At 39.5% G+C, this 20,848-nt stretch overlaps 1 protein-coding gene and 1 non-coding gene across 7 annotated transcripts in view; both read right to left on the bottom strand.

Annotated features, from left to right (window-relative positions):
- The window catches only part of CNOT10 (CCR4-NOT transcription complex subunit 10), a 79,939-nt gene that overhangs the window by 57,286 nt on the left and 1,805 nt on the right, over nucleotides 1-20,848 (bottom strand). For 3 of the 6 annotated variants that reach the window (XM_026496688.4, XM_057315923.1, XM_057315924.1), the window contains exons 2-3: nucleotides 5,776-5,870; nucleotides 4,285-4,446 (exon numbers count right to left, since the gene is read on the bottom strand). The exons of 1 other annotated variant lie outside the window; for it this stretch is intronic. In XM_026496688.4, coding sequence (XP_026352473.1) covers nucleotides 4,285-4,446; nucleotides 5,776-5,870 — 257 coding nt within the window. Of the gene's footprint in view, nucleotides 1-4,284; nucleotides 4,447-5,775; nucleotides 5,871-14,556; nucleotides 14,788-20,848 lie in introns of those variants that run through there. 2 more of the 6 variants (XM_026496690.4, XM_057315925.1) reach the window with 2 other exon arrangements.
- On the bottom strand, nucleotides 12,033-12,139 carry LOC113254169 (U6 spliceosomal RNA). The gene has a single exon (XR_003315696.1). It is a non-coding gene; the product is annotated as a U6 spliceosomal RNA (small nuclear RNA).

Raw genomic sequence — 20,848 nt, 5'->3', positions numbered from 1 at the left:
CAGACGCTTAACGACTGAGCCACCCCAGTGCCCCTAGGAAGTATATTTTCTGATATTCCTCTAATTTTCAGGTTGTTCCTACAACTAAAAAAAAAAAAAAATGTTTTAAGTAATAAAAATAGGCTTTTAATGGCTTTGCTAAAACACTAACATTTACATCTGATACCAGAAGAAAAAAAAATCACAACACTTTGCATTTTAAAGCTAATGACTACCTGCATACCCCCTCCCTAAGCTGCAATAGGCTTGCAAATTTTAATCAAGTTTTGCAACCATTCTGTTATTTCATTTGACACACAAAACTAGCATTCTATCTGTATTAAAACTAATCTTTCTTTGCCACTATTAAGATTGGAATAAATTATTTTTTAAGGATTTATTTATTTATTTAATAGAGAGAGAGTGCATGGGGAGGAGGGGTAGAGGGAGAGAGTGTCCCAAGAAGACTCTGCACTGAGCTTGGAGCCCTGCATGGGGCTCAATCTCATGACCCTTGAAACCACAATCTGAGCCAAAACCAAGAGTCGGACTCCCAATCAATTGTGCCACCCAGGTGCCCCTAAAGATTGGAACAAATTATTGAGCAATGTTAAGTAATTAATTCTAAGACTGACACTTCCCTATATTAAGCAGTGGGACTTTGATATACATGATGAACTCAACAACCTTGGTTTGGCTGATGGCAGGGAACCAGAAAGTTCATGACAGAATAATTTGTAATCAGACACCTGTAGACGTCAGTCATCCACATGATGAGCTTGACAGGGCGGTTCAAATGTTAACTGGTCCTCTCTGACCACAAGCACTTGCATCTCCGTGAGTTTGCAGGTTCTGTATAATCTTCACTTACCAAGTCATAGTCTTCAAGTGACGAAAAATAGTCTCCTTAGAGAAAACTCCATTTCCAAAGTAAAACAATACTTCTTGGCAGTAATTAATGGAGAGAGAACGAACTAAGAAAGGGCTCATCCTTAGCCAGAAAAGGGGGTTTTGGACAAATCAAGGAATTTTGGATTCAAAAATGGTTGAACATTCACCTACACAAAATAGCCATAAGTAGGCAAATAAACAGACAAAGCAGATTACTAGCTGCTGAGTGCTGGGAGTTTGCTGTCAAATGGCAGGGACTGCTATCAGTTTGTTTTTAAGACTTTTTTTTTTTTTTTTAAGATTTTATTTAAGTAGGACACCTGGGTGCTCAGTTAGGTGTCTGCCTTTAGCAGGGGTTGTGACCCGGAGGTCCTGGGAGAGAGTTCCACATCGGGCTCCTTGCTCAGTGGGGAGCCTGCTTCTCCCTCTGCCTGCCGCTCCCCCTGCTTGTCCCCTGCTTGTGTGTGCGCTGGCGAGTACTCTCTAGCAAATGTATAAAAATAAATAAATAAATAAATAAATAAATAAATTCTTTCTTCTTAAAAAACAAAACAAAGCAAAAATGGTTGAACATACAACATAAATAACAGCAACATTTTCTAGGACTTACCAAAAACATCTAGTAATCGCTCCAGCCAAAACAAAAACTACTCGTTAAATGAGATAAAACATTAATAAAAGTGGAATAGGCTGTAAAGGCATGTAACTATGCTGAGGACCTAAGACTTTGAACAGAAGTGATTTAGAGAAAGCTAAGAGACACAGGTACAAACACTTCCAGGAAATGCAAGAGAGTTGGACGGCATGAGGAGGATTATTGAACCAGCCTTATCAAGAATAAAATAAAAAAAAACCAACAAAAACCAATTAAGGCTAGTGAAAGGATTTCAAAAAGCAGTTTTCTTGGCTTAATAGGAAGTCTGCAGGAGTCTCTTACTCTAAAACAGGTTTTAAGGGTAAACCTGTGTTCAAAGCCCAAATAAATGTTCCGTAGAAGAAACAGTCTATGGAATCATAGGGCATGTGTACTAGATAGCCACAAATATCATCTTTCCTTTGATTCTGGAGCTAGGCTAGAGAATAAAGAAATGTAGTGTCATATAAATTTGTGAAGACTGGGGTAGCTATGAAAACAGGCTCAAAAGTCAGATGGTCTGGAATGCCTGGAAGGCTCAGTCTATAGAGCATGCAACTCTTGATATTGGGGTCGTGAGTTCAAACACTACATTTAAAAAAAAAAAAAGTCAGAAGGTCTGGTTCAAATCTTGCTCCTCCCCCTCCTCGATATATAAAATGACTAGGCTCCCTAAATCCCAGTTTTACAACTGAGATTACAAGTACCTATGTTAAGGGTTGAATGTGAGGATTATGAGATAAAACATAAAAAGCACTTAATATGGAATTTGGAATCACATAAGTGTTTAATAAAAGTTGGCTACTATTCTCATTTTCTTTTCTCTTTCTTTTTTTTTTTTTAATAATCTCTACACCCAAGGTGGGGCTTGAACTCATGACCCCAAGATCAAGAACTGCATGCTCAATGGATGGAGCTAGAGGGTATTATGCTAACTGAAATAAGTCAATCAGAGAAAGACAATTACATGATCTCACTGATATATGGAATTTGAGAAACAAGGCAGAGGATCATCGGGGAAGAGAAGAAAAAATGAAACAAGACGAAACCAGAGAGGAAGACAAACTGTAAGAGACTCTTAATTTCAGGAAACAAACCAAGGGTTGCGGGAGCGGAGGGGGATGGAGGGTTGCAGTGGCTGGGTGATGGACATTGGGGAGGGCACGTGTTGTGGTGAGCGCTGGGTATTGTACAAGACTGATGAACCACAGACCTGTACCCCTGAAACAAATACATTATATGTTCATTTAAAAGAAGAAGAAGAAGAAGAATTGCATGCTCTCTACCAACTGAGCCAGGCAGGCACTCCTATTATTCTCATTTTCATTGAAAAACTGTAATCAGGTTGAAAAATTACTCATGTAAAGAATTAGGAGGAGCCTGAACAGGTTACTTATTTCTAACTATACCATGTTTAGGGTGATACTGTAGAGAAGCTTTACTCCTGTAAAAAATTATGAAGAGCCTGAAGGGGTCACTTATTTCTAAATATATCACATATTAGGGTGATACTCTACCATATGGGAGTAGTCATGAACAAGGACAGGGGCTCAAAAAGGCCTTTGGACTTTCTACAACATGAAGCAGTTATCAGAAGCAAAGGCCCTAGAGTCAAACAAGACAGAGTTGATGGAGCTCTTTTCATTTAAGAGCTTTGTGTCTTTGGACAATTTATACTAGCTATCTGTACCTCGGCTTTCCCATCTGTAAAATGAGAAAAATTACAGTAGCTGTTTCATAGGACTATTGGGAAGAGTAAGTGAGATGTTGCATAGAAGGCTCTTAGCAGGGCCTTGTTCCAAAATAAGCAATAAATGTCTGCTATCTGATCCTCTCACCACCATCATCATCATAACCATCATCAGCCCTCTTGACTATCAAAGCTTTAACTGTGATGTGAGAAATGTTGCTGTTCTGGGGTGCCTGGGTGTCTCAGCCATTAGCGTCTGCCTTTGGCTCAGGTCATGATCCCAGGGACCTGGGATCGAGCCCCACATCAGGCTCCCTGCTCCTCGGGAAGCCTGCTTCTCACTCTCACAGTCCCCCTGCTTGTGTTCCCTCTCTCACTGTGTCTCTGTCAAATAAATAAAATCTTAAAAAAGGGAAAAAAAAAAGCAGTCTTTCTTTTTTTTTAAGAAGATTTTATTTATTTGACAGAAAGAGACATAGCGAGAGACGGAACACAAGCAGGGGGAGTGTGAGAGGGAGAAGCAGGCTTCCCACAGAGCAGGGAGCCGGATGCGGTGCTCGATCCCAGGTCCCTGGGATCATGACCTGAGCCGAAGGCAGACGCTTAACGGCTGAGCCACCCAGGCGCCCCAATGTTGCTGTTTTGACCAATGACCAAGACGAGCCCCAAACCACACATAAATCAGAATATCTTCAATTTAATCATGTCCTGATCCAAAGTGCTAAAACAATCTGACATTATTGTAATTAATCAGATCTTTGCAGTTATAAAAAAAGATACTCTCAGCAGCTAAGCTTTTTCATATATTTCCACTTCAATTTTTTCTCGAAACTCCAAAGTTCATTCAAATTTGGTATATTAGTCTATTCTGTTCAATTTAAAAAGACAACAGAAAATAAAATTATAAAACATACCTTTCATTTCCTGGAATAATAATTTCATACAAATAAAATTAATGCAAGTGTTTTAGATACATTAGAAATTGTGCTATCAGTATCAGACATGCCCTATTAATTTTCCTTAAGTATTTCTATTGCACAATTGAGAGAATACCACAGTACTTTTATAGCTAAATTTATTCATGTATCACCTGATTCTTCAGCTGGTTAAGTGTTTGTCTTAAACTATCTGTTGTCGTTTGGTTATTTTTAAAAAACTCAGCCACTGCTGTATTCAAAATTATTTTATAATCATCTTTGTTTACTTCTTGCAGGCAAGCAAGGTGTTGCAGACAGGCATCATAATTTCCAGCCTAAAACAAAAAAACACAGACAAAATTACATATCAGCTTTAAAACTATACATTCATTTCCAAATATATTTCACTCTTCACTGAAAAACTCTTAAGGGGCGCCAGGGTAGCTCAGTTGGTTAAGCATCTTCCTTCAGGTCAGGTCATGATCCTAGGGTTCTGGGATCGAGACCCACACTGAGCCCTGCTCAGCAGGGAGTCTGCCTCTCCCTCTCCCTGCCACTCCCCCTGCTTGTGCATGCTCTCTGACAAATAAAGTCTTAAAGAAAAAGAAAAGAAAAACGCTTTAAAAAGACCTATAACCACACACACACACACACACACAAAAGAAAAAGACCTATAACTCCCCTAAATATACTAATTAAAGTCACTAGATGAAGCAATATTCCTATCAGTTAAGAAACTGGGATATGTCAATTATATCTCAATAAAGCTGGAAAAAAATTGTAGATACTGCCTAAGACTCAAACTCTAACACCAATACTTGTATAAGACATACACAGACACACAGGTACACCATATACCTCTATGTATGTATAAAACAACATGATACACACACACACACACACGTGTGTGTGTGTGTGTGTGTGTGTGTGTGTGTGCGTGCATTGCTAGTAGGACATAACAGCTGAGGCTAGCCAAGAAAGGTAATATGATTAATTATTCCAATTTTTAATTTTCAGTAAATACACTTTGAATACCCAAGTATCAAATTCTGCTTACATGTACGTAACTTGATAATCTTATTTGATTATCTTTCATATCGTTTAATGTCAGAAAAGTTCAATTTTTTTTTAAAGATTTTATTTATTTATTTGACAGAGAGAGACAGAAAGCAAGAGAGGGAACACAAGCAGGGGGAGTGGGAGAGGAAGAAGCAGGCTCCCAGTGTAGCAGGGAGCCGGATGCGGGGCTCAATCCCAGGACCCTGGGATCACACCTTGAGCCGAAGGCAGACGCTTAACAACTGAGCCACCCAGGCGCCCCTGGGGTTCCATTTTAAAGTACATTCAAGAAAAAGAATTGAACAAAGCAGTGAACTGAAAAGAGTGACCCATATTTACAAATCTAAGTTTTAAAGACTTAACAACACTGTAAGAGTTAAAAGATGTTTATGAAAACACAAAAACTTGGTAATGGCTCAAATTACTCCCATTCCTTTTACCATATTTAAACTCTAATTTTTTAAATGTTAAAACTAAACCTACTCTCTAAACTTAATTCTTGAATTATTGCAGAACAAAAATTATAAATTTAAAAATTAATTGTGAAAAGATTCATATTCAACAGATCCTAAAAATAGAGCCGACAGAAAGAGATCACTGCTTACCGTGAAAGCTTGGAAAGCACTGGTGGACAACTCCTTCTCTTGATCAGTGATCCCAGAGGACTGACTTGTCCCCTCATGTTTCTCTGCTCCCTGATCTGCCAGCACATAAGTTTTACAGTTGTTTAGAAATAAAGTCGTACAGTGAATGTGCCCTAGGTTTTTTTCTGTCTTCTTCCTAATGAAGTTGCCAAAGTTAGGGCTTTCTCAACTGCAATGGCATATTAGTGTTATAAGTGAGTTAGAAGCCACTCCTCCAAAAACTTAAAGAAATGTTTCCCTTAGCCATGGTCAAGCACAATGAAAACCTACCATCACTTATGTAAAGATTACAGCTCTGTCCACCAGGACATCTGGGCTGAGAATGTTGTGTTCACTCAAAAATATTAGATCTGCCCCCCAGCAATATATCAAAGTCCTATATATTAAAAAATATTAGATCTTACCCCCAGTAATATATCAAAGTCCTATATATTCAAGGAACTACGCAAGGCTCTGGAGACAAAAGCAGACTATAAGTATATATATACAATACCTTCAAAAACTATATAATCAAGCTGGAATACAGAAACATTTAACAATTAGAAAACTACTCTGATAAGAACTCATAGTTAATTTCCAGGCCAAGAATACTTTCATATGCTTAGAAATCCAAAAGCCAAGATTAACACATTTAAAAAGCTTCCTTAACACGATAAAGTATCCATATACCTTCCAAGATTAATGATTCTTGACCCATAATTCAGTATTTCAAAATTAGATATTTTTTATTTGAAAACCAAATTCCAAAATTAACATAAAAATCTCTGCTAAATCAAGTCTAAAACTGCTCAAGTACAATCATTTTAACTGTTCTGACAAATGCTTCAAAAACAAAATACTTTTTCGGGGGTGCCTGGGTGGCTCAGTCAGTTGAGTGTCTGACGTGGGTTTTGGTTTAGGTCATGAACTCTGGGTGGTGGGATCATGCCCCTCACCCAGGTGCTCAGCAGGGAGGCTGTGGGAGATTCTCTCCCTCTCCCTCAAAATTAATAAATCTTTTTTAAAAATTGTATTTATTTGTCAGAGAGAGAGAGAGACAGCACGCACAAGTAGAGGGAGCAGCAGACAGAGGGAGAAGCAGGCTCTCCTCTGGGCAAGGAGCTCAATGCAGGGCCTCAATCCCAGGACCCTTGGGATCATGACCCAAGCCGAAGGCAGATGCTCAACTGACCGAGCCACCCACGCATCCCCAAAAAAATACTTTTTCTTTCATGAAAGCAGCAGCATCACTGATCCCAACATTTGTGAGCACAATGCAGTCAAATGATCCCATCTCTTCTTGTTCACAAAAGATCTTTCTGGACTAAGCCTCATCATATACTATGGCAGATGATTTTTTGGGAGAGGGGCTGGCAGAAATCTTTCTTTTCCTTGGGATTTGGGGTCTTGATGTCAGGTAAGTGACAAGAATCTAAACCATGAAATCACACTCTGGAGACAACATGATGCTTATCCAGTTTTCAAAAACTTTGAAGCTTCCTCAAAATTACATAGCAGTAGCCACAAAACATAGTTAACATTCAACACGAGGAAACATACCTGAGCTTTTAATTATTTAAAGGAAAGGAGACAATAAAGTTATAAAAGTTAATAAGAATAAATACTTCCAGGTAACCACATTTACAGAGCTAATAAAAATGCAGCATCTAGTGTATCAAGGAACCATAAAAAATGTTAGATCCTTTAAATCTTTCAGCCCTTTTCACATTTATTCAATGCCATAATAATAATAAAGACTATGGGATTGCGAATGGCAGGGAGGCGAGGAAAGACAGCACCTTGAGAAGGTATAGCCAGCCATAATGCAATAGATTTTAACTTCATTTAATCTCAAATTAATGACATTTCTTACTTTTTCCTGGATACTGAACTCAAAATACAAGCTGTACTTAATAAAGATCAGTCTTTAGAAATTGTCCTCTACAATTTACAAATATTTCCCACTTAGGAAACTTTCTTTTAGGACGCCTGGGTGGCTCAGTCCGTTAAGCATCTGCTTTCGGCTCAGGTCATGATCCCAGGATCCTGGGATTGAGTTCCGCATCCCGCTCTTTGCTCAGCAGGGATTCTGCTTCTTCCTCTGCCCTGCTCTGCCTGCCGCTCTCCCTGCTTGTGCTCACTCGCTCAGACAAATAAGTAAAATCTTAAAAGAGAAAGGAAGGAAGGAAAGAAAGAAGGAAGGAAACTTTCTTTTGATTTTAAAAAACCCACCAATCCACTTTTCTATTAATTTTTTTTGGATCTTTTTATTCTCCTCCCCCAACTTTCAATTTTGAAAATTTTCATACTTACAGAAAAGCCGAAAGAATATACAGTGAACACCCAGGGGTGCCTGATGGTACAGTTGGTTGAGCATCCAACTCTTGGTTTTGGTTCAGATTGTGATCTCGGGTCATGAGATTGAGCCCCGCATCAGGCACTGCACTTCGCATAGAGTCTACTTAAAATTTAAGATTCTCTCTCTCTCTCCCTCTGCCCCTCCTGCTCATGCTCTAATAAATATTTTTTAAAAATTAAAAAAAAAAAAAAGAATATACAATGAACACCCATAGTGTCTTCACCTAGATTCACTGTTTTTTACATTAAGCTTTTTATTCTAAGTTTACTTGTAGATTCACATGCAGCTGTAAGGAATAGTATTGAGGGTGCCTGGGTGGCTCAGTCGGTTGAGCATCCCACTCTTGATTTTGGCTCAGGTCATGATCTCAGGGGTTGTGAGATTGAGCGCCATGCCGGTCTGGCTCTGCGCTTGGTGGGGAAGTCTGCTTCTCTTCTTCTGCCCCTCCCCCTGCACATAAACGTGCACTCTCTTCCTCTCTAAAATAAGTAAGACTTAAAAACAAAATGAGAGATTCTTTGTATCCTTTACCGAGTTTCCCCCACCAGTAACATCCTGCAAAACCGTAGTATGGTATCACAGCCAGGATGCTAACAATGTTATAGCCAAGAAACACAAATTTTCATCAACGGAAGTATTCTTCCTATTATACTTCACAGCCACACTCACTTCCCTCTCTGCCTCCCTAGCCCTGGCAACCACTGATTTGTTGTTCTCCATTTCAACAACAGTCATTTCAAGAACATTAATTATATAAATGGAGATTCATAATTTTTAACATTTTGCCACATTTGCTTTCTCATTATTTACATATTTTTTTCATTCAATCATTTGAAAATAATGACATTTAACTCCCCTACTTCAGTATGCCTCTCTTATGATTTAAAGACATTCTCCTACATAACCAAAATAAAATAATCACACTAAGAAAAGTAATAATAATTCGATAGTATAATCTAACAAACAGTCCACTAATTTCCATTCATACTTCCCAATGGTTCCCTGACATGTCTTATAACTTTATTTTTCCTTCCCAATCCAGGGACCAATCAAGGCTCACACATTTCCTCAGTTAAATAGCTTTTATTTTAGTCCAGAACACTTCCTTACCATTTTTTGCTTATCAAACCACTAACTGTTTTTTTCCCTAAAGATTTTATTTATTTATTTATTTGAGACAGAGTACAAACGGGGAGCAGCAGTCAGAGGAAGAGGGAGAGGGAGAAGCAGGCCTTCCACTGAGCAGGGAGCATGATGAGGGCTCAATCCCAGGACCCCGGGACCATGACCTGAGCCGAAGGCAGACGCTCAACCGACTGAGCCCCTCAGGTGCCCCAAGTCACTAACTGTTCTAAAGAGTCAAAGCTAGGGGAGCCTGGGTGGCTCAGTCAGTTGAGCGTCTGCGTTTGGCTCAGGTCATGATCCCGGGGTCCTGGGATCGAGCCCTGCATCGAGCTCCCTGCTAAGCGGGGGCTCTGCTTCTCCCTCTGCCCATCACCTTGCTTGTGCTCTCTCAAACAAATAAATTAACAACAACAACAAAAAGCCTAAGCTAGTTGCCTTGTAGAATGTTCCATATTCTGAGCTTATTTGATTATTTCCTCATGCATACAGTCTAACATTTATGACAGGAATATTACATAGGTGATATATCATTTTTATGTTTTGAATATTAATCATTTTTAAAACATTTTAAAATTTATTAATTGACAGAGACAGACAGACAGACAGAAAGACAGACTGCAGCAGAGGGAGAGGGAGAAGCAGACTCCCCGCCAAGCAGGGAGCCCAATGCAGGACTCAATCCCAGGACCCTGGGATCTTGACCTGAACTGAAGGCAGACACTTAATAGACTGTGCCACTCAGGTACCCCAAATATTAATAATTTTTAATGTTAATACCTTAAATTGGTTTAAAAATCTACCTTTTGTTTTAAAAATGTGTCTCCCAAAGAATATCTGTTTTATTTTACTCACCAACAAAAGCTCCATGCATCATTAATGGATACCAGTAAAAAGAAATATGACCATTGCACAAGTAGGATGCAACGGGCTGCAAACACAGGCATGTGAGGGTGATGCCACTGTATATGACTCAGGATAAAGAAGAATTCTTTAAACTATCAAAGTCTTGTGATACTTGAATTTCTTATATAGGACATTCTTTTTTTAAGATTCCATTTATTTATCTGTCAGAGAGAGACAGAGAGAGCACAAGCAGGGGGAGGAGCAGGAAGGGGGAAAAGCAGGCTCCCCGCTGAGCAGGGAGCCCGATGTGGGACTTGATCCCAGGACCCTGAGATTACGACCTGAGCAGAAGGCAGACACTTAACCAAATGAGCCACCCAGGTGTCCAAAGACAATTTTTTTTCCCCAGATAGAACTGTTTCAGCCTGGAATCCAAAGACATCCAAAGCTTGAACCCAGGTGCAAAATGGGGATAAGAAAATATTTTTTAGAGTTAATGGGAGACTTTGTTAAGAATATACATGAAGTGACTGAAATGTACCTGGCAGAGTAGTCCCCATATGTGGCATGGTAGTATAGATTTCATTATTTTCAACATACAGATGGGACCAGGTAGCACAGCGAGGCAGAGACAATACCTGGAATTAAAATACGATGACCAAAAACTCTAGTGCCACTTCTGAAATTAAATAGATGATACAGAAGTGGAACTGGGGCAAATGTCAGTGTCCCTATTTACTAAAATGAGCATCTGTATTAGATGGCTTTTAGGGTGCCCTCCAACTCAGAAATTCAGTAACCCCAAACAAGCTTCTATAAAGAAACACCTATGTTGGCGCGCCTGGGTGTCTCAGTTGGTTAACTGGCTGCCTTCAGCCCAGGTCATGATCCCAGTGTCCTGGGATCAAGCCCCCATCAGGCTCCTTGCTCAGCAGGAGCTTGCTTCTCCCTTTTCCTCTGCTTACCATTGCCCCTGCTTGTTCTCTCTCTCTCCCTCTGTCAAATAAATAAATAAAATCTTAAGAAAAGAAAAGAAACAGCTATGTTTGTTCACAAAGCAACACTTATATCCAACTCAGGTATCAATGGAAGACGAATCTCCACATGGGGGAAATGGCAGATCATCTCATCCCCCAAATTTACTATTCAATAATTCCTACAACCACTACCATTACTATCACCCCAAGTTTCTCAGAAGACATTGTTCACTCTAACTTTGGCCATGGGGAAACATGGAACACTTGCCTGGGAGGTTTTTTGTAACTGTGATAGTTTGGCTTATATGTGATAAATTCAAGCCATGCATTCAATTAATAAATAGCTGAGAGACCACTATGGGTCAAGCATTGTTCTAAGTGCTAGGGATGTAAATATGAACACACACACAAGGTTCCAGTACTTCTGAAACTAAGAGACTCCTTGGGGAGATAGAATACAAATACACGACTCCAGATGTGAATAATGCTGTGACAATAACAGGGGGCTGTGAAAGACAGGAAGCGGGGATGGGAGGTGAGGTTGGACCTAAATCAGAGGTCAGGCATGGCAAGTCCAGAGGAAATAGGGCTCCAACTGTAAACTGCTTGCAGCTTTGAAACAACCATCACTCTTCCCAGCCCCTACTATGCCAGGATCTAGCTTGAGAAACTATTTGTTTCTCCATCCTATACTACTTGCAATTTCTGCCTAACTGTAACAGTAGCATCTAACATTTACTGAGTACTCACTATGTGTTAGGCATGTAAGCACCTTAAATAGGTTAACTCATTTAATCTTCAAATCAATCCTTCAGGAGTTTAGTGACTGCAAGATGCATACAGGGGGCTTCTGGGTGTGTGAGGAGTCATTAAACTCTATTTACATTCATGGTGTGGGTTTTGGGTTTTTTTTGGTTAACATTCCAAATATATATAAAAATATGGAACACCTCACGAATTTGCCTGCAATCCTCACACAGGGGCAGTGCTAATCTTCTCTGTATCATTCCAATTTTAGTATATGCGCTGCTGAAGCAAGCACGATGTGGACATTTTTGATAACTATCTAGAAACCTACATATTTCAAAAGCATTTCAAAGAACCAGTCCTCCATAGAGCTGACTCTGGGAGCCCTGGCCTGGCACATGCTGGCAGTCAGTGAAGACTCTCAACTTCCCTCTCTCAAGAGGGAAACATGGTGCAATGAAAGCAGTACAAGCCTTGGAATCAGTCACATCTTCGGTCTGGTCTCCCCTTGGCCATTTAACTCTCTGCTTGGAGATGCTAAATAGGTATTACCTCCCCTCCCCTTTCCTTTTGACAAAACAATTAACGATTCTTGTAGCTTCTCACCAATGGAGCCAGCACTGGTAGACTGCATACTCTTTTAAGAATCGCCACTTAATACCACGAGCAAAATGTAAGTTGTGCTTAAGTGAACTTACCAAAGACTTAGATCTGCTCTACAGAAAAAAGGTATTCTGATATTTGGGTTTTTTAGCATTATTTCTGATAATTAAAATTAGCAGTTAAGGGGCGCCTGGCTGGCTCAGTCAGAAGAGCATGTAACTCTTGATCTCGGGGTCGTGAGTTTGAGTCCCACATCGGGTGTAGAGATTACTTAAATATATAAAACTTCAAAAATATATAAAATAAATGAAAAAAAGAGTAAGGAGATAAATTAGTATTTCATTTCCACTTCAGCATACAGATAAATAAGAACTGAGTCCTAGTAGGGAGGAGGAAAACTAATAGTTTATTAACGAAAGTTTAAAAGGACACTGTTGGGGCACCTGGCTGGCTCCGTTGGTGGAGGGACTCTTGATCTCAGGGTTGTGGGTTCAAGCCCCTTGTTGGGTATACAGATTACTTTTTTTTTTAAAGATATATATATATATATATATTTATTTATTTATTTATTTATTTGAGAGTGAGAGAGAGGGCAAACAAGCACAAGTGGGCGGAGGGGGAGAGGGAGAAGCAGACTCCCTGTAGAGCAGGGAGCCTGACATGGGGTTTGATCCCAGCGCCCTGGGATCATGACCTGAGCTGAAGGTAACCAACTGAGCCACCCAGGCGCCCCAGGTGTTGAGATTACTTAAAACATAAAATCTTAAAAAAAAAAAAAAAGACACTGTTAAACAGCTTTTTCTTTAGAAAACCAGTGACAATAAGTTATTGTTAACCTGTTTACACAATACATCTATTTTGCAAAACTTTCAGGTGTACAATAACAGTAAGGACCAATTATTTATTTACTATTATTATTTTTTAAGATTTCATTTTGGGGGCGCCTGCTGGGTCAGTTGGTAGAGCATGTGACTATTGATCTGGGGGTTGTGAATTCAAGCCCCACATTGGGTGTAGAGATTACTTAAAAATAAAATCCTTATTTATTTTAGATTACATTAAAAAAAAAAAAAAGATGTTATTAGAGAAAGAGCATGTGTGTGAGCAGGGGGAAGAGCAGAGGGAGAGGGACAAGCAGACTCTGCACCAAGCCTGGAGCCCCATGTGGGACTCAATCCCTGACCCTGAAATCATGACATGAACCGAAATCAAAAGCTGGACGTTTAATGGACTGAGCCACCCAGGTACCCCAGATTTTGTTTTTTAAGTAATCTCTACACCCAAAGTGGGGCTTGAACTCACAACCCTGAGATCAAGAGTTGCATGCTCTACTGATCGAGCCAGCCAGGGGCCCCAGAACCATTACTCGTCAATGTGTAAAAATGGGACACAGGATTTCAGGACTCCAGAAATCAAAGAACGAGTTTAGAGTGAAGCAGAACCCTCAACTGCATGTACATCTCTTATAAAATTTTAACCACAAACACAAACACTTTAAAAAATTTTAGGAAACCCTAAGTGTTTACAACATTTATCTTCCCTCGTAAGGAAGTACAATAAATTTAAACCAAAAGCCAAAATTTCTTAATATGCCATCAAGTTATCTCCATAGCCTCTTCTAGAATATACCCTCTAGGTTACATTCTTTTGTTGAACTTCTGGGCCCAACTGACAAAGAGCGATTTATATATACTATGAAGCAAGGGGAAATAACCCAACAATTCAACACACTGAACAGTCTAAGCTTCTACTTTCCACCATTATTCTCCAGGAATTGTAAAAGTCTCCTACAATCTTCCAGGCAAAGAGAGAAGCCAACTTTAAGATAAATAAATTAGCAAGACTCTAAGACTTATCAGAGACTCTGAAATTCCCATTTCTACAGGTATATCAAAGAACTGAGCTCAAGGAGTAGCCTTTTCCAAATTAACCAACCATTATTTCATCTGCATTTTTACTTCAAGATAAAACTTTAAAACAAAAATACTCCAATGGGATTACTATTTTTATTTTCCTTATCTTTCTGCACCTTTCAAGTTTTCTGTAAGGAATGGGTGTTATTTTCATAATCAGTTTTTAAAACATTATTTGTAACTGCTGAGTTCTTACCAGAAAGAGTCTGCACATAATTCCATAATGTGTCCTTATTTGACCAAAAGTAGTCTCCATTGCCAATTGTAAGAGTGTATGGCCGTTCATCCATAAGCTTGACTTTCCTTCTACTCTGGCCTAACGAACATGGCTGACCTTCCAGGCGCACAGAGCTCTTAGGAGCAAAAACCTTGACACCCTTTAAGCCAACAGGCTTCATTTTGAACCAAACAATTGCCTTTAGGTTTAAACTAAGTAGAAAATACACTGCTTTTTCAAAACTAAAAGAAGTCAGTTAACTGAAAGCACAGACATTCTAATACAGAATGTTAACAATTGAAATCTGATTGGAGGAGGGTTTTCCACACAAGCTACACTTTTCAAAATATAGCCCAATGATGTTCAAGAAAAGACATTTTTTTTCCAAAGGGAAAAGGAATGTTAAAGACTAAGGAAACCTACTGGTATGGTCACAAAGTAGTGTTGATGACTTTGTGAAGGCAAGTTTTAAAAAAGAAGGATGCCATTTCAAAGAAAAATAATTCAGGTTTGCCAAAGTCACCATGTAACTAAAGTTCACACACCTCACATGGGGTTTTCTTTTCTTTTTTTTTTTTTAAAGATTTTATTTATTTATTTGACAGAGAGAGAAACAGCCAGTGAGAGAGGAACACAAGCAGGGGGAGTGGGAGAGGAAGAAGCAGGCTCCCAGCGGAGGAGCCTGATGTGGGGCTCAATCCCAGGACTCGGGGATCACGCCCTGAGCCGAAGGCAGACGCTTAAGACTGAGCCACCCAGGTGCCCCTCACATGTGGTTTTCTATCCCTTGGACAAGTGTCTCTGACTTATTGAAACCCTACATATATAACAGCTGATTACTACACAGCTCAGAGAAATAATATGTGTCCAGCAATGCCTCAGACCTGAGCACCCTGTCCAGCACTACAGAAATAAAGGAAGAGAATATCAAGAATCAATAATATCATGCTTTGGGGAAGACGGGCAAACCAGACCTCTACCATGCTGAGTATTTTTTTTTTAAGATTTTATTTTTAAGTAATCTCTACACCCATTGTGGGGCTCAAATAACCCCAAAATCAAGAGCACACTCCACTGACTGCCAACCAGACACCCCTGCTGAGTATTTTAATTTTCATATTGCAGAGTAGTTTTTATGCACAGAAAAGACATTCACTCTAGCTTTCAAATATTAATACTTGATTTACTAATGTTATAAAATCAGAAAACATAGATTTCCCTTAAGCTTTTACATTCAACTTAGACTTTTTTTAAGATTTTACTTATTTGTCAGAGAGAGCAAGAGAGAGAGCGAGCGAGCGCGCACACAAGCAGAGGGAGAGGGAGCAAGCTCCCCACTGAGAAAGGAGCCCAATGCGGGACTCGATCCCAGGACCTGGGATCATGACCTGAGACGAGGGCAGTTGTTTAACCAACTGAGCCACCCGTCCTCTTTTTTCTTTTTAAGATTTTATTTTTAAGTAGTCTCTACACCCAATGTGGGGCTTGAACTTACAAGCCCAAGATCAAGATTTGCATGCTCCACCAACTGAGCCAGCCAGACATCCCTCAACTTAGACATTCTATCTGTAGTTTTAATTTTAAAGGGCTGTGATCAATGTTTGATCTCCTTTGTGAAGTTAGACACATTCAGACGTAAAATTTTTTACTACTTTAATATATTCAATTTTAAGTACAGTTGACTTGAAAAGAAAATTTTCTGAGAACTTAAATAACTTACAAATATAAAAAAATTAAACTTATGAAAACAGTGACTCAGGTACTCTTTAATGTCCATGCAAAAAATTTAAATACAGTTAAGGTTTCAACTTAAGTTCACAAGTACAAATCAACTATACACTCAATTATATATATATATATTTTTTTTTTTTTTAAAGATTTTATTTATTTATTTGACAGAGAGAGACAGTCAACGAGAGAGGGAACACAAGCAAGGGGAGCGGGAGAGGAAGAAGCAGGCTCCCAGTGGAGAAGCCTGATGTGGGGCTCGATCCCAGAACGCTGGGATCACGCCCTGAGCAGAAGGCAGACGCTTAACGACTGAGCCACCCAGGCGCCCCTCAATTATATATTTAAAACTGGAATCATAAGACCAATGCATTACTCTAAATTCCTAAACATTAAAGACACTTAAGATATCAAATATAGGTCACTATTATATCAACTCCTTATCCTGAAAACTAGTAAGTGAAAAGGATGAACTTTCAAGTTTTTAACATTCAACATGCCTTTCTGAAAGAGTTATAGTTCATCCCCAGTTGATATAGGAGAACTGTTCTTTATAGAATATCATCAAATAAATGTAAACAGTAATAGAACTAGGAAAAGTACCACTTTGCAACCCTCAGTGATATAACTGAGCATCAATGGTGGATGTTTACATTATTCCAAATTATTACCCCATAGATTACTTCTAATTGGAGAAAGATGTTCCTGTCACTACCTTAACAAATTGATCAAATTTAGCATCACTAATGGTGGACAAATTGAAATTGACATTATACACTTTAAATAAAAAGCATCTTAAAAATATGGTAAACCTGGGGCACCTGAATGGCGCAGTTGTTAGGCTTCTGCCTTTGGCTCAGGGCGTGATCCCAGCGTTCTGGGATCGAGCCCCGCATCAGACTCCTCCGCTGGGAGCTTGCTTTTTCCTCTCCCACTCCCCCTGCTTGTGTTCCCTCTCTCGCTGGCTTCTCTCTCTCTCTCAAATAAATAAATAAAATCTTAAAAAAAAATATGGTAAACCTAAATCTAATCAATCTACAGAAGTAACTTTCAGTTCATAGAAAATACAGAAGACAAGGAACTAAGTAAAGGATACTAAGACACAATCAGACAAATCCAGAATGTGGGATATTCTACAGGACAACTGATTTAGTCTCTTCAAAAAATCACCATCATACAACAAAACATAAAGGGAGATACTGGGAATTAATACCCTGAAGAGACTTAAAACACACACACACACACACACACACACACACACACACACACAAAATGTGTAAACCATGACTGGATCTTAGTTTGAAAAGCACAGCTTTTTTTTTAAATTGAAGTTTAATTAACATAGTGTTATACCAGTGTCAAGTGTACAACATGTTGAACAAGTCTATACAACCACCCAGTGCTTGCCACAGTATCTGCAGTTAATACGTTATTACAGTATTACTGACTATATTCCCTATGATGTACTTTCCATCTTTTTTTTTTTGAAGATTTTATTTATTTATTTGACAGAGAGAGAGACAGCCAGCGAGAGAGGGAACACAAGCAGGGGGAGTGGGAGAGGAAGAAGCAGGCTCCCAGCGGAGAAGCCTGATGCGGGGCTCGATCCCAGAATGCCAGGATCACTCCCTGAGCCGAAGGCAGACGCTTAACGACTGAAGCACCCAGGCGCCCCATACTTTTCATCTTTTTAACTTACTATTATCTTTTAACTGATACGTTGCCAGATAAGCACAGCTTCTTTTAGCCTTTAAATAGCATTTTTGGGACAACTGGGAAATTTAATATATTCAAATATTAATTTTCTAAAGTATGACAATGGTTATATAGGTAAATGACCTTATTTTTAAAAAATGCATGGTCGGGGCGCCTGGATGGCTTAGTCGGTTAAGCATCTGCCTTCAGCTTAGGTCATGATCTCAAGGTCCTAGGACTGAGCCCAAGCAGGGTGTCTGCTTCTCCCTCTGCCCCTCCCCCTGCTCGTGCTCTCTCTCTCAAATAAGTAAAATCTTTTAAAAAATAAAAATAAAAATAAATTTAAAAAAAATAAAGGGACACCTGGGTGGCTTAGCCAGTTAAGCGTCTGCCTTCAGCTCAGGTCAGGATCCCAGGGTTCTGGATCAAGCACCACATAGGGCTACCTTCTCAGTGGGGAGCCTGTTTCTCCCTCTACCTCTGCAACTCCTCCTACTTGTGCTTACTCTCTTCTGTCTCTGTCAAATAAATGGATGAAATCTTTAAAAAAAGAAAAAAATTAATAAATGAAAAAAAAATACTATTAGTAAGTTAGGAGGCACCTAGCTGGCTCAGTTGGTACAGCATGTGCCTCTTGGTCTCGGGGTTGTAAGTCTGTGCCCCATGTTGGGTACAGAGATCACCTAAAAAGAAAATCCTTAAAAAAATGTTAGAAAACTGTTAGGACACCCATCTTACCAATGAAGAAACTGAGGTTCAACTAAAACTTTCCTAAGGAGCAAGGTTTTCTGCTCACCTACTACATGCAATTAGTCACAAATTCTGCCAGTCTGACTCCCCAAACATTTCTCCTATCTGCCTCTCCTCGCCATCCTACCACTTAGCCCAAAGTAATATTAGCCCACATTTAAAAAAAAAATCAGGGCCTGAGATGATGTCATTTTAACCCTTTACTAATCTTGAGACACAGATACTGTTATCATTCTCATTTTACACACAAGAAACCTGAGGCTTAAAAAGGGTCTTAACATTTAACCAAGGGGTGCATGGGTAGCTCAGCTGGCTAAGTGTCTAACTCATTTATATATTTATTTGAAAGCATGCGAGCAAGTGAGCATGGGAGAGGGGCATGGAGAGAATCTCAAGCAGATTCCCTGCTGAGCACAGAGCCCCACATGGGGCTTGATCTCACAACCCTGAGATCATGACATGAGCTGAAATTAAGAGTTGGACACTTAACCAACTGAACCACCCAGGCACCCCAAGCGTCTGACTCTTGATCTCAGCTCAGGTCTTAATCTCAGAGTCACCAAGTTCAAGCCCTCCATTGGGCTCCATGCTGGGTGTGGAGCCTACTTTAAAAAAGAAAATTTGCCCAAGGTCACACGGATACCACGTGGCAGAGCTAGGATGAACCCAGGCTATCTGGTTTTAAGAACCCCTTGCTTCTACCTCTTCATCAGTTCTCACGTAGCTCAGTTAAAACATAAATCAGGTCACATGATGCTATTGCTGGACTCTCCCAATGGCTTCCTGACATTGAACTCAAACTGACATAAGTCAGCCTCTGAGACAACTGAATTCATCTCTTTGTTCCTTTGCTCACTTATGCTATAAATGTATCGACTATATGCCCGCCATTGTTCTAGGCACTGGAGATAAGAGCAAGACTAACAGAGATAAAAGTAGCTTTCTTCGAGGTGCTTATATTCAAGGGGTCTTCTCACTCTCTTTAAACATTTTCCAAGGGGTCTGTACATTTGTTGCTCTTCTTACCTGGATCATTTTTTCCCCACATGGCTGGCTCTTCATATTTAGGGCCTATGTTCCAATGTTACCTCTAAGAGAGCCCTTCCTTTTCTAACCAAATTATTCAAAACAGGGTCCTTGCTCTCAGTTATCCTCTGTCCTATTCATTTTCCTTTTCTTCACAATATTTATCACAATTTAAAAATCACATTTCCTATTCTGTTTAAATGTTTATCCGTCTTTCATACTATAAGCTTCATGACTACAGAGATTATGTTAGTGCCTGGCAAAGCAGCCCGTGGGTAAATATTTACTGAATAAATTAACATCACAACATTAGCTGGCTTTAGCTATTCTCTGGCTTCCAGTCTTCTTTCACTTCAATCTACCCCCTCTCACATTATGATCAGGTCACTTACTTTCTTAAATGCTTTCATAGGTCTCTTTTCTTACCTAGTTAAGAATAAGCACACAATACCCTCCAAGACAAGGACTCTGAGCTCAGGAGCTCAGAGATGAAGCAGCATATAAACTAGACTTATGAATGAAGAGAGTGTTTATCAGATTGAGAAGAGAGAGGAAGATACCACTTTCTCTTCTTTCTTACCACTCAGAAACTCAAAAGAACACAATGCTTTTCAAGAGAGTCATTTCTGGTGTGAAGAGCTAGGTATGTTGATATAGAAAGCTGGAAACAGACTGCGAAGTTTCACAAATGACATTAAAGAGTGAGGATTTGATGCACACAAGATGGTACAATCTTAGAAAGTTTACAGGCATGGGAATGGTATGTTCCAATTAGTGTTTCAGAAATAAAAAGCAGTGAGAAGAAGGGACTGGATAGGAAGAGAACAAACACCCGTCAGAAGGCTTCTTAATATGAAACAGACAACATTAAGAGATAAAGGCTAGAATCACAGCAGGTGAAATGGGGATGGAGAGGAGGAGAGATTCAAAGGAACCACATTAAACAGTCATCTACTTAATACAAATTTAACATTACCTAGATAAGAATTTCCCACAACGGGGCCTATAAACTTCCACCAAAGACACAGTCCCAAATCGCCCTGGACCTTATTCCTCCACTACACATATTACA

This window comes from Ursus arctos, unplaced genomic scaffold, assembly GCF_023065955.2.
Source record: "Ursus arctos isolate Adak ecotype North America unplaced genomic scaffold, UrsArc2.0 scaffold_20, whole genome shotgun sequence".
In the NCBI taxonomy this organism is placed as follows: Eukaryota; Metazoa; Chordata; class Mammalia; order Carnivora; family Ursidae; genus Ursus; species Ursus arctos.
The sequence above is the reverse complement of the archived record's forward strand: the minus strand, read 5'-3'. Positions and strand labels throughout refer to the sequence as shown.